At 42.5% G+C, this 14,500-nt stretch overlaps 1 protein-coding gene across 3 annotated transcripts in view; it reads left to right on the plus strand.

Moving 5' to 3' along the window:
- LOC119732159 overlaps positions 1-12,685 on the plus strand; it is a 30,380-nt gene extending 17,695 nt beyond the window's left edge. For all 3 annotated transcript variants that reach the window (XM_038205568.1, XM_038205569.1, XM_038205570.1), the window contains exons 15-21: positions 1,024-1,198; positions 1,829-1,900; positions 4,088-4,169; positions 6,881-6,942; positions 9,693-9,804; positions 10,520-10,611; positions 11,995-12,685. In XM_038205568.1, coding sequence (XP_038061496.1) covers positions 1,024-1,198; positions 1,829-1,900; positions 4,088-4,169; positions 6,881-6,942; positions 9,693-9,804; positions 10,520-10,611; positions 11,995-12,155 — 756 coding nt within the window. In that variant the 3' untranslated portion in view covers positions 12,156-12,685. The remainder of the gene's footprint in view (positions 1-1,023; positions 1,199-1,828; positions 1,901-4,087; positions 4,170-6,880; positions 6,943-9,692; positions 9,805-10,519; positions 10,612-11,994) is intronic.
- Positions 12,686-14,500: the final 1,815 nt, after the last annotated feature.

Raw genomic sequence — 14,500 nt, forward strand, 5'->3', positions numbered from 1 at the left:
CTGAGGCAATTTCTGACCGCTTTAACCAATATTTTCTGAGCAAAAGATGACGATTTAAACATCATTTTTGAGATTGAAGTCATTGAATAAGCTATTATATTCTCAGCTAAAGGCGTGGGGTTCAAGGCCCGCTTAAAAGGGCCCCGAAAAAAATTGATTCTAGATGCTCTGTAGTGCGATCTGAGGCAATTTCTGACCACTTTGACCAATATTTTTCAGCAAAAGATAATAATTTAAAAATCATTTTCGAGGTTGAAGTCACTGAATAAGCTATTATATTCCCGGCTAAAGACGTGGGGTTCGGGGCCTGAGGGCCCCGAAAAATTTTGGATTCTAAATGCTCTGTGGTGCGATCTGAGGCAATTTCTGACCACTTTAACCAATATTTTCTTAGCAAAAGATACATTGTAGTACATAATAGGGCCATGTAAAGGAGGCACGAGTTCAAAAATCTGGGGGGACATTTGATATTGTGTCCCCCACCCATCAAAAAGTGTGTGGGGGGGGGGACATGTCCCCCTGTCCCCCCCCCCCCCCCCCCCCCCCCAGGATTGACGCCCATGGTTGTAGCCCATTCATTGGCATTATGAGGTAATCCTATATGATAGCACTGCCCGGATCACAAGTGATAGTCGGGGAGTCAGTCAGTCACAAAGGTACAAAGAAGACACTCTAGGACCAGCAAAGACTGCACCTGTCTACATTGGAAAAGGAAAAGTTTTTGCTCAGTCTATGTTGTAAAAGTTGTCCATCAGATGGAATTTTGCGTTGGGGTGATGTAAATCAACTTAGGATTTGCCCTTCACCGATGTACACGTATAAACACTGTGTGTGGGACCTGGTGGGACGTCTGCACTAGAAAGCAGGAGGTCGTGGGTTTGAGTCCCACCCGAGTGATTTTTTTCCAACTTTCACTCAGGAGGTAACACACTGAGTATACAGTGTTTATACATTAGTGAAGGGCAAAACCTAATTTGATTTGTAAAACTTGTTTAATATTTTGTACCACTTTATTTGCCCAAGGTATCCCAACTGGACGGTATTGAGGCCCTTGTCAGTCTGCGTTCTCTCAACATTGCCAGGAACCGCATCACCCTTCAGGCTCTGGACCGACTGAGTCGACTGCCTGAACTCACGGCTCTCAACGTGATGCTGATAGAAGGCATGACTGGAGATGATGTACTGCACCATCTGCAAGGTAGGCAGGGGACCAGCTATCGGTGGTAACCCATGCACCTATCCTCAAAGAATGCGGGGGACCAGTTACAGATGGTTGTCTATGCACCATCTGTAAGGTATACAGGGGACCAGTTATAGTTGGTAACCCATGTACCATCTCTAAGATATGCTGAGGACCAGTTACAGATGGTAACAAATGTACCATCTGCAAAGTGTGCATGGGACCGGTTATGGATGGTAACCCGTGCACCATCTGTAATGAATGCTGGGAACCAGTCATAGATTATAACCCATGCATCATATGCATGGAATACAGAGGACCAACTATGGATGTTAACCAATTCACCATCTGAAAAGTTTGCAGGGGACCAGAATGAGGTGGTAACCCTTGCGCCATCTGCAAAGAATCTAGAGGACCAGTTATTGGTCGTAATGCATGCACCATTTGAAGGGTATGCAAGGGACCAGCTGAAGTTGGTTCCAAGTCAATTTCAAGTCTCAAGTTGAGTCTCAATTCGATTCAACACAGTCTCAAATCAAGTTGTAAGTTTTTACTCAAGCGTGACTCACTGACTTGAGTCGCCAACTCCAGAGAGCAGTGAAAAATGACTCTAGTCTATTTACTCCAACTTTTCTTTTTCAATTACAGGCCTGGAACTAAAGCAGCTTCAGATGCCAGACAGACACACGACAACCAACATGGGCTTGTGCTGCATTGCTGGTAACTTGCAAGCTCATGTGGATTTAGGCGAGGCGTCATAAATAAATTAACCGTTCGCACGCGTGCGCACGCGTTCCTTCCCGTTCTGAACGGCCCCCGTTCCTTCCCGTGCCGAACGGCTTTTAGAACGCGTTCCGTAGATCGTGCTTGGGCAAGCTTCACTGAGGGGGTATTGTTATGTTAATCAACCGTTCCTTTGCGTGCGAGAACGGGAGCAGCACAACAAAGATGCGAAGAACAACTATGTGTATATACTTGTACAGAAAAAAAAATCCGTTTTGGTTTGGAATTTAAATCAGATTTGGAATTTGAAAACCCGATATCGGAGCAAGCATTAAATAAAAAAAACATTTCAGAGTTTAGACAGCACGAGCAGGTATGAGGAGTTTGATAAGATTTATGCCTTTTTATCCTTAAATATCGTTGTCTGCCGCTGGGCGGGGCGAAAAAAATATGTATGGTCTAGGTTATATTAAAAATGCGGAGATTGGAAGGGTTAAACAAATATTGCAAAGGACTGCTTTCCCCGTTCAAGGTGCCCGTATTTTTATACGTCCCCCCTGTACTGTACGGGCTAGCCTGTAGCGACGAGAAAGTTTGTCGGATACTTTTAGTGCCGATGAGCTCTTCGTGTGTGCACAGACCGTGACTGGCCTTTTGTTGTATAAGAACGCGTTCGGAACGGGATGCCGTGAGCACGCGTGCGAACGGGAGGTAGATGTAACAAAAGGCCCCGTTCCTAGCGTGCGCACGCGTTCGAACGGTTAATTTATTTATGACGCCTCGCCTTAGTTCCCTGGGCCGGTCCCTGTCTAGTCTGAGGATCAGACATTCACGTGGGCAAAGTCAAGCTTGAACGTCTGATATATCATCAGAGATGCCACTTTTCCGGTTTTAACCGGAATTCCGGTTTTTAAAAAAAATCTCACAAAATTCCGGTTTTTCCGGCCGTCAAATTAACCAGAAAAAGAGAAGAAAAACTGTGGAAATGCGTTGATTTTTACCTCGATTTAGTTCATTTAGGCGCACGCATGGCACAACGTTGTTCGTTGAAGTAGTCTTAAAAACAGTCTTTGTGTATGTTGTTGCCGAGCCTGCATGCGATACAAACGGCCAACGTACTTAATTGCACACAGTATACAACGGCGCCTCGCGCGTGCTTCACCGCGTGCGGGCGTGTTGTGTGCTAAGCACACGTAGCATTCAGCCTGGAAATCAAGTCTATCATTTCAGCTATCGGTGGTTTCCGATCGCAGTGATATATGTGAATACAAAAAATGCGGGTACCAACCATGTTTTCGTTGAGCGCATCGCGTAGTGCAAGGATCATGTACACCGACAGCAGTGTTGTGGAATCATGCATGTCTCGTGTCGAATATTACGTTGGAAATTCGGGTAGGCAGAATAAATATTAGGATGGCAAAAGTCAAAGTGATTGAACGAACCGACAGCTTTCAAGGCCATAGAAGCAAAATTAAAAAAAATAAACAGAACTTGGCTTGGCTACAAGATAAAGATGACAGCGGGGACTTTGTGTCGGACACGGAGTGGCTTTTTCACACACACAAAAGTCTGGTTTTTTCAAGCAGCCGTTCCGGTTTTTTTCAAGCAGACCCAGTTCCGTTTTTTTCAAGCAGACCCTGTGGCATCTCTGTATCATAGCATGTAAATTTTAAGGAAACCCCGCATGCCAGCCAATCACAGTGGCCTATAGAGGCTTTAACGTCATTTGATCAGAAATGTGGACTGAGCTGTTGATTGGTCAATTTGGATGCCATGTTTTTTTTTAATACGTCAACGGGTTACGGAAGACCCGATTGAAGGCACCCACTGGTGAATGGTCAAAATTTAGAGGTCAAGATGCTGTCTTGTTTTGCATAATTAATCGCCGAATCTGCTCGCGTATCATAGACCCTTGCTGTGCAAGGAGATATTCCATAGACTAGTCCCTGGCAAGCGCACCAAAGTAACTGCGGAGGTAGATAGAGCTATCAACAAGATGAAACAAATCCACAAAACAAAACTTTGACACTAAACTAAAGTAATTCCAAACATGCCTTAAGGGGGTGCATGGGCTTGGATACAGTGCATGCAAGGTATGCGTGGAATTTCCCGGGTCCTGGTGCCAAAGTTCCCAAGATCGGATTATATTTAGCAGGTTGGACATGATGTATTTTCTTCTTGCAGGCATGCCGCTGGTCGCATTGGATCTGACTGACTACATTCACATTACAGATCAAGGCATCCATCACATCGCTGATATGACCAGGTATAAGCACATGGCCGTTCACTCTCTGATACGTTAGGTCATAAAAGACCGAATATTAGAGAAAGGGTAAAATAGAAAGGATGAAATATTAATAAGTATAATTAAGGGAATAAATGTGTGCTTCGGAGGTTTTTATCACTCTGTTTAAGACCACCTAGAGTCTGGGTGCTGATAATTACCCAAGCCGGAGGCGAGGGTAATTATCAGCACCCAGACTCTAAGTGGTCTTAAACAAAGTGATAAATACCGACCGAGCACATATTTATTCCCATTCATAAATACCTTTTCGGTAAAAAAAATCAAATAATTTGTTCAAAAAATCCCGATTTTGTTCAACAAGTTCACTTCATGCTTTTTGAAACATCCCTTTAGCAAAATAATGGAGTGTTCAGCTGGCGAGTAAAATGTAAACACGCGTGCGCGTAGCATGTTCTGCGCGATGTCGCGCACAACGCACCTGGGGCGTTGCGTTTTGAATTTAGAACTATAAAATTCTGACTCGCTGGTAGTGTTGCGCATGCCTACGTGACGATTGCTTACGTTCAACCAGTGAAACGGTAAGAGGCACTGGATTTTTAGGAGTCCACATTTTATTTTGACACTGGAAAAGTGTTTAAGACCAGCCAGCCATGTCTTTATCATCTGTTTAAGACGGGCCACGTGACGGGCTCTCGACCAATAGGAATAGCTCAACTGTCTGAGGTATTTATGAATGGTATTTATAAGGCGACTTTGCCAAAGGATGCACTAATTATTGCCTTTGTTAAAGCTATAGTCCATCATTTGCAGCCACCCGAAAAGTAACTGGCGTAATTACTGTTGAAAAACAAACTTAGTTGAAAGATAGTAAGGGAAATAAACTCCCTGTGAAATTATTCTTTCTGGGAAGCTGTCATTTTGAAGTAATCAACGAAAGAAGGCATTTCCAACGGTGATTCTTAAGAAGCACCATAGGAAAATTTAAATTAATAGTTTGTTTTGTTATTCAGCGCAGCGCGCACAAGTATTGGAACGACGCACACGCGCGCACGGTTGTTATAATTCGTCGGATCAGTGCGCGACTCCGCGTATAGCTGCAATTCAAAACAATTCAAAACATGATTCAGTAACTTTTGGTTTGAAATTGAGATCTTAGAATGCTGCTTTTCTCGGAATGTACAGCTGAAGCTTAGCTGAAACTTCATCAGGTTAGTTGCTCAGTATCCTTCATTAGATTTTAAACACTTTTGTTGCTTCACACGAAAAAAAAGGCACTAATTACAAATGATGGACTATAGCTTTAATCAGTTTTATCTGGGGCAGCACAAGATCCGCGCATTCTGGTCGCTATCCTCACCCGTACCGTCTTTATTCTCCTGGGTGGAGAAAGGCAGTTGTATGCAATAAAGTGTCTTGCCAAAGGACATAAGCATCGTGTTCGCTTTCATGTTGGGACTTACGTAGGCCACCAGCCTCTGTCCAAATTTTGGCAACCGGTATCAAATGAGGGGAGTAATCGTCATAGCTTTTTTTGGCAATGTATACACCTCCAGAGTTGAAAAATAGTGTTGTCACCCTTTTTTCAAAATATCCATCAAAATGCTTGTTACCACTCTAGGGGCGGTATACCTTGCGCATGCGCACTATAATCATTCATGCCCTGATTTGATACTGACCAAACCCCCAGGCTGATGGCCTAACATATTAACACCATAACTATTGAACCACATCTTTTGTCGGGTGCACCACGAAATGACGTATTGGCTATGGACTCTGTGCACATGATACGTCACTTCATGGTGCGACCGAAGATTTGTTTGAGCAAAATGGAAGTGCTCAAACTATGCCATCTAAGTTTGTGAAAGGATTTGAAAGTCAGCATGATAGCACAGAATTGATATACATACTGTTATGTGTAGTTTTGGTGTCTAGTTTTACTCTTCGCTCGAACCCCCCCCCCCCCCCCCCCCCCCGCCCTGCAAACAGGACGCTGGGATACTCTGATGAGCTTCACAGAATCTTGTGAAGGAAGTGGCCTATGACCTATGTATAAAGCATCTGGCTGCAGCTGTTCAAGACCGCAGTTAGACAATGTGCGCAAATGCTATCCGAAAACTTCCCATAGAAATTCACACGTTCCATACCAGATGTGATTTCTGCTTCATTGCGGATCATGTGGACACAATTTTGAGCGTCGCATGATGCAATCCGACTGTTCGTGATTTGAAAACGGAGCCTGAGCAAGTGACAGGAATTGTAAATTTTCAACACAGAGAGGTTTTACAGAATTTCCTACATTATTACGCTTTTCAACGAATAAAAAACATCTCTTAACTGGAATAAAAGAGTAATGAACCAGTCTTAACGGCCGTTTCAAACCTTGCAGAGTCATGACCGTGATGACGCGCAGGTCACAGGTCACACAAAATCCAACCAATCAGAGCATAAATTCATCAGAGTACCCCAGCGTCCTGTTTGCAGGGCGGGGGGTACGAGCAAAGTTTAACTCTCTCTCCCTTATCATAAATTAATCACAGGGTACACATTTATAATCACTTAAAATTGAAATGTGCTCCTTTCAAATTTGTCTGATGTCTTTTATGAATTATTTTTGACTGACAAAAAAATTGGGGTGAGATTTAGAATAACTCATTTGTTGTCATCATCACTGTATATCCTGCTACATCCTGTCTTTTTTATTTCTCTTTTCTTCACTTAATTTCTCACTGCAGTCTGACCAAGTTGTCTCTCAACAATACCAAGATCACGGACGTGGCTCTGGAATATATCAAAGGTAGGATGACTCATTAGTCTTCTCCAAAGACACTGTCAAGACTGATTTTGAGTCCAGGTGGTGACCAGCTACATGTACCACCACTAGCCATCATAGGGATTTTAGACTTGCTTGCTTAGTCCAGGTTGTCATCCTTGGTCACAACTGTATGCCAGAGTCTTCTGTCCCACATAGCTGTCCCCAAATCCGATGCTTCTCGCCCTGTGTCCTGTTTCAGCACATCGATGTTTTCCTCTGTTCCTGTGGCATTGCTCCGTTGTTCTATCAGTCAGCTTTGCTATGGGGTCGTTCTTGCTGCTGTCAGAGTTGTAATGACTCGAGTCAATGACTCGACTCGAGTCCGACTCGAGTCACAATTTTTGGTGACCCAACTCGACTCGAATCCCTAAGGGCAAATGACTCGACTCGACTCGAGTCACTGCGAGCAAATGACTCGACTCGACTCGAGTCCCTAATCAGAATGACTCGACTCGAGGAAGGCTAATGAGACTCAAGTCCCAAAAATAAAAGCAAAACTTTGCGAAAAATATTTGCAATGACTTACGCCGGTGCCGGTTTTTGTTCATGTCACGTTAGATTGTTCGCGACTAATGTATACATATACATACATGGTTTGATCAGTGTCCCCGTTAGTTGAATGGCGATCAGCTGGCATCCCCTTTTTATTTTCATTAAGAGGCAAATGTGGTGTCGCCAAAAAATGCTTTTCTATCTTGTGATTATTTATTGTATAGTTCTCAAATATTTGTGACTCGAATTGACTCGAGCTAAATACTTGACTCAACTCGACTCGACTCGACTACACACTGTGACTCTACTCGACTCGACTCGACCATCTTGAACTAATGACTCGACTTGACTCGAGTCACCTTTTTAAAATGACTCGACTTGACTGGAGTCACAAAAATCACTGACTCGACTCGACTCGACTCGAGTCACTTCTTTAAAATGACTCGACTCGACTGGAGTCACAAAAATCACTGACTCGGTACAACTCTGGCTGCTGTAGCAGTGGGTTTAAACTGGTACCTGCTTTCAAGGCCCTCCTGAGTATTGAAGCTTGTGTGTTTTTGTTCTCACAAGCTCACAGAAAGCACTGAGTATACCACACTTCTAAAATAATGTGGAGTGATATGGACTTGATGCATGATACCCCCCCCCCCAACAACGACAAAGGGAGGTTGCAGGAGACCACTGGGAGGGACATTAAGAATGCGTTGTTGATGACAGCTGACACTCGCGCAGAGACGCTATGGGTTTGTGCACATTCAGAATGAATTGGGCTGCAAATACTTGGCACCATACATGTGGGGCGCTGTGGTCCAATGGTTACGGTGTTCCACTCGTGTGCCGTGGTGCATGGGTTTGAATCCTGACCGTGGGAACATGGTGCTTGTGCTCTTGAGCAAGGCACTTTACCATTATTGCTTCGTCCTTCGGATGGGACGTAAAGCCGTAGGTCCCGTGTGTTGTGTAATGCACGTTAAAGAACCCAGTAACACTTATCGCTAAGAGAAGGGGTTTGCCCCGGTGTTTCTGGCAGTGGCTGCGATGTGCGCCGCAGCACCTTGTAAACCATTATAAGGTGCTACATAATGGGTCTCATATTTCTCATAAACTTTATTTTACCTTTCTTTAATAATTGGCATAATTTCCAGCGCCTTCAGTACCTAATTGTTGGTAGATACGTGCGCTATATAAGACTTCGTTATTAATATTATTATTACATGTATGTGCACCAACAAGTACATGCACAGAGTGTTCCTTCCACAGGGCCTCTTGAAAGTGGTCTCAAAGCGCCCTCTACTATCCATTCTTGGAGTCCATACCCGATATCAAAATTGACATATTCCCACCCCAAAATTTCAACACAAGTTTCTCAAAGTGCAACTAAACTTTCATGATGGTGTTTCACCAGGGGCCGATTTCATGGCACCCCTTAGCAGTTAGCAGAAAAGTTGCGCAAACTATAGTTGGAAATTGTGCGAACCCTAAGCACTATTTCATAGTGGATGTGTTAACAGTTAAGCGCATGGTCATTTCAGCTGTTACATCACTGATTTAACCGACTTTTTCCTTTGGGGTAAGCGTGCCTTTTGCTGTTGCGGTTTCAATTTGTTTATATACCTGTACATTGCTGACCTGTGGTTGTCGTAGTCGTATCAGTCATATTTGTTTGTTCCCGTCCGTTTTAAGGTTAACAGTATTTCGTGTATAATTTTCATGGTGCACGTGCATTGAGCCTGGTCATTCACATTCCGATGTACAGGTCCGATTACGGGTATTCATTTTCTTGCACTCGTTTACTTGCACACTTGTTTTCTTGTGCAATTGTTTTCTTCCAAAGCTAAACAAAACAAACAAACTAATAAAAAAAACTGTCATTATTCGGCTCAATGCACATGCATGCTCAGATGCCCATTTCTCACTACTTTGCTTCTTTATGGGCCCCTCCACAGAACCTTTCATACTTATTGTTTGCTTATCTTCGACTTTATTCAAAATGTTTTTTCTGCTATTCTCTATAAGGATTTCATTGTCATTGTCATTGATATTTTGGTACTGTGGAAATAAACTGAAATTGAACTGAACTGAGCTGTGCTATGCTGACTGCTTATGGTCTCCATGAATAGCCAAAAATTGCGCTATGAAATTGGGCCCTGGAGTTAGATAAAATACCGCTGGACCACATGATAGTGTATGGTTATTGATTGATGCTGATAATTTATAACATTTGTGCTTTTGGGCAGGGTTGGTTGAGTTGAAGGAGCTTCATTTGGACCGTACAGCCGTCACGGACCATGGAGCTATGGCCATCGGCAGCTTCAGAAAGCTGGAGGTGCTCAGCATGGCAGCCACACAGTAAGGAAATGATGTAGGGGTTATGTGGAACATTGAACTCATGATCTTGTGGGTTATCCTGGTAATACCTGAAAACACACCTCATAATAATTTGGTAGTTTTGTTCTTGGATGTTTGCAAATGTTGTGTATTGCCTTTAAGATTTTGAGCAATGTTGCTGCTTTAAAGCTGCAGTCCATCATTTGCAGCCATCCAAAAAGTAGTTGACGTAATGATTGTTGAAAAACATACTTTGTTGAAAGATAGTAAGGGCTCTAAACTCCCTGTGATATTATTCTTTCTGGCAAGCTGTCATTTTGAAGAAATCAGCAAAAGAAGGCCTTTCCAACGGTGGGTCTAAAGACTTGACATGACGCACACGCATGTGCGGTTGCTATAAGTCGTCGAATCGGTGCGCGACATTGCGAAGCTGCAATCGGCTCAGTGAGAACGTGTCTCAGACGCTGAATTCAGGCCCAATTAAAAACACGATTCATCAACTTTTGATTTGAAATCGAGAACCTACAATGCTGTTTTTCTCAGAATATACAGCTGAATATACAGGTTAGTTGTTCAGTACCCTTCTTTAGATTTTGAGCACTTTTGTTGCTTCAAACGAACAAAATGCAAAAACTACCATGACGGACTGTACCTTTAAAATGAAGTACCCCTACAGAGCAAATGATACTATGTACCTTTCAACATTTTACTGTCATGCATTTCTTTCTCTCTGCAGGATTAAGAATAGGTTTCTTCGTTCTGAGACTCTGAATAAGTGTGAGCATCTGACAAGACTGAACCTGAGCAAAACTGATGTGTCTAACAGAGGTAAGCAATCAAACGGTAGAGAATCTAGTCTGCTCTGCTCCCATCGCTTGACAAAACCTTGCTTTCCCTGGTAGGCATTCTTGTGGCATTATGTGTAAACAGATGTGAACCAGTGAATGTCGGTGTCCTTCACTTGTTCAGGCTTCACAGCGCCCTTTTGAGTTAATAAGTGCAGGCCATGATGCCCTGTTGCTAGTATCCTTGTCAAGTTTAGGCTTAACCAGTTCCCGCCGGATGACGTGTATACACGCAAAAGCTTTGTGGTATTCGGAACGGATGGCGGATAAACAGTTAGGAAGCGAGGCTGGAAATATCTGTCAGCGAGGCGCTCTCAGCGAGCGAGGCCGGAAATATGAGTGTGCTGCCCGAGGGTGATGGCTTCAACCCGCCTGGCTTGAGGTCGAGTGAAAAATAATCCCGCTTCGTTCCGTTCTTTCCAAAATAATCCCGGCGCAAACTGGTTAAGAAAAAAAAACCTCAAAATGGTTCCATTTTTTGACATTCTTTAGACAGTGTTAGATATTCTACAGTAAATTACCAGTTCTGCATTGTTTAGGTGCATTACTACCCAATCACATATGCATTATATAAACGGCGGCAACAAAAATCGGAGAAAGGCCAGGAAAGCTTGTGCCAGCAACCCTCTCTCTGCTGCGGCCATAATCCCTTGTCTACATTGTACAGAATCCTTCCAGGCCCGCATCGGCCTTATCAGCCATCTCCATACATATAGAACTACTTCATCCTATCAACAGGATGACTACAGTGGTCGTCTTCACCTGTGATGATCGAACACATATGTGATGCAATGAAGCTAAATGAGTGTTTGTTGGGAATTTTCTTTTGGAGATTCAGGCCAAAATGGGACCACTTCATCACATCTCTTCAAGGTGTTCCGACTTCCGTAATTTTTGAACTAAAGATGGTATCAGCATGCGGTTTTCACAGCAGTAATGCTGAGATTGTGATCTTTTCTAATCTGTGAACAAAAAAATTACCAGGGTCGACAAACGACTCATTTAACTTGATTGCATCACACATATAAATCTGATGTTTCAATCTTAACAAGATCTGCTTCAGAGGCAAAATGACCCAGGTACAAGAAACAAACATGTAGGGACTTACAAGCATGCAGGGTTGGAAGGAGAAACCCAAAAGAGGTATTAAATATGGAAACGGACCAACACAAATAAAACTGTTTGTTTTACAAACATAAAGATTTCAACTTTGCATGTGACAAAAAAATATATATAAATGCTGAGACCATGTGTAAATGGATCGCTCATGTTGTTGACTGTCTTCCTACCATGTGTTGCATAGAATGATCTCTATGGTAATGTTTTGGTAGTGAACAGTAATTTTTCCTTTTGCTATTTTTTCTAGGCATTGAGGCCGTGCAGTTGCCCCACCTGTCCCTCCTGAATCTGGACTCTACCTGTGTCACAGTGGAAGGTGCCAATCGCATGCACGGCTGCCCTAGCCTCAAGCTGGTTCGTACCAATAACCTGCGAGTCAATAGGGGTGAAGATGATGATGATGACTAAAAAAAACCAACATTTTATTTGCTTTCCAACCCTATCTGTTCAAGGATGCAATTGAATGTTAAACAGAGTGGTGGTTTATCAAGGACAGTCGGTTAATTTGTTAATGTTACTTAACCACTTCGCACCAGGATTATTTTGACATTGACCGGATCAAGACGCGGGATTGTTTTTCACAAACCTCGATGCCAGACAGGTTCAGGCCGTCATCTGCGGGTAGCACACCCAGATATTTCCGGCCTCGCTCGCTGTGAGCGGGACGCAGACAGATATTTCCGGCCTCGCTCGTTGCATGTTTATCTGTTCCGAAAACCACAAAACCTTTGCGTGTAAATGAAGGCCTCTGTGGTGTCCACATGTAACTTGCGTAACATTTTGATACAGAGATTGTCAAAAGAGGTCCATATAAGATCGTCACAGGAATATAATTTTTAATGGATGAATTTCCATCTGGGGTACTTACTGTGAGACACTGTTGTCATAAAATCTTCAATTGATCTGCTACTAAAATGGTTTAACAGCTAAATCTCTCATTTTATTAAATGTTAGTTACTGTGCACACTTGTTAAAGGGAATATACATCATTTGCTTTTGATGTAATTTTCAGAAATGGATGGAATTGGGGGGTTGGAAATATATAGCAAATATAGTTACACTGACTTTTTTAAGGTTTTGGGTTCGAAAATGCTATAAAAACCAAGAAAAACAATCATTTTCCTGTAGTCTGGTTCCCTGACTCCATATTAGAAGAAACAGAGCAGTTTACGTACATTGGGGAATTGTAAGGTCAGGGAACCAGTCTAGCTGGCTTGTACCCGTTCATAGGTGTGTAATCGATTGCAAACAAGTGCGATGGTCAATTGGGGCCAGTATATGAAAAAAGGCCAGTGTTTTCCAACGCTGGTTGGTCGACCAGTGTTGGAAATTGATACAAAAATACCACTTTTCTTGAAAATGACAGTATACCAGGTGCCACGATTTTACAGGATGCTTTACACTGTCATTCACTAACTGTCCAGCAAGGTATTTCAAAAATGATTTGGTAGTTTTATTTTTTGATGTTTGCAAATGTTGTATTTTTCCTTTAAATTTGCAACAAATTATTATATAAAAAAAGAAATCGTCTAAATTTTACATTTTCAGCAATGAATAGATTATATTGCAATAAAGAAACTATCATTATCTCCATTTCTGCCATTTATGGTCTGGTTACAAGCAGGAAGTGGACACCATGTAACTAACATTAACTTTCTCCCTATCACCAATATAAAGCTGCTAGTAAAGGAAAGATGCTTTAAAACTTATCTTCTCATTATTCTTTTCTATTGAGGGAAGGCCGGTTGAGCATTATGAAAGGGAAACAAAATAAATACAACCAATTTTATTTTTGATCCCCATGTCCCACTTTTGTTCACCAGTATTGTGTCCTTACACATAGGCCTTTTGTTACACGCCAAACAATGAACACAAAATGGATAGTGTGGTAAGACCTATCACAGTAAATAACCAATTTGTATTCATAGAATTTCATAATGCTGTACTGGAATTATTTTGTACTGGACATGCAAGTGGTGTGTATTTATGGGTAGTACAAGAACTCGGGCAGGCTTACCCTATTGAAGTAAAACAAAGTTACCCAGGTACCCCTAAAAGAAACCCAACCCGAAAATTCAAATCCTGGAAGTTGTCTGAAGGGCTTTGTATAGCTTTACGTTGTAAACTGCAACTATTGCGGGCGTCGGCTGTCATGCGTTAAAATGCACATAAACGTGAAATCTCTTTTGGTTTTCCATGCAGCCTGGTTTTCATTTTGGAAATTCCCCACACATGGCATTCAAAACCTTTTCCTTTTTAAAATTGTATGAGAAGTTTCAAAGTAATTTGTAAAGTTGGTAAAGGGTACCCAATCCCATAATCTGGAACTGGTTCCTGACATCAGCAGATGTAGGGTGCTCAAGTATCAAGTTCCAATGTACACCTCTAGTTAATATGCTATCCACTCACAGTGTATAGCACCCTCAATATGGGACATAGTTGGTATGCTATCCACTCAAAGTGTATAGCACCCTCAATATGGGACATAGTTTATATGCTGTCCACTCGCAGTGTATAGCACCCTCAATATGCCCTGGACATAGTTGATATGCTATCCACTCACAGTGTATAGCACCCTCAATATGGGACATAGTTGGTATGCTATCCACTCACAGTGTATAGCACCCTCAATATGGGACATATTGGTATGCTATCCACTCACAGTGTATAGCACCCTCAATATGGGACATAGTTGATATGCTATCCACTCACAGTGTATAGCACCCTCAATATGGGACATAGTTGGTATGCCA

This window comes from Patiria miniata, unplaced genomic scaffold (genome assembly GCF_015706575.1).
Source record: "Patiria miniata isolate m_02_andy unplaced genomic scaffold, ASM1570657v1 HiC_scaffold_24, whole genome shotgun sequence".
In the NCBI taxonomy this organism is placed as follows: Eukaryota; Metazoa; Echinodermata; class Asteroidea; order Valvatida; family Asterinidae; genus Patiria; species Patiria miniata.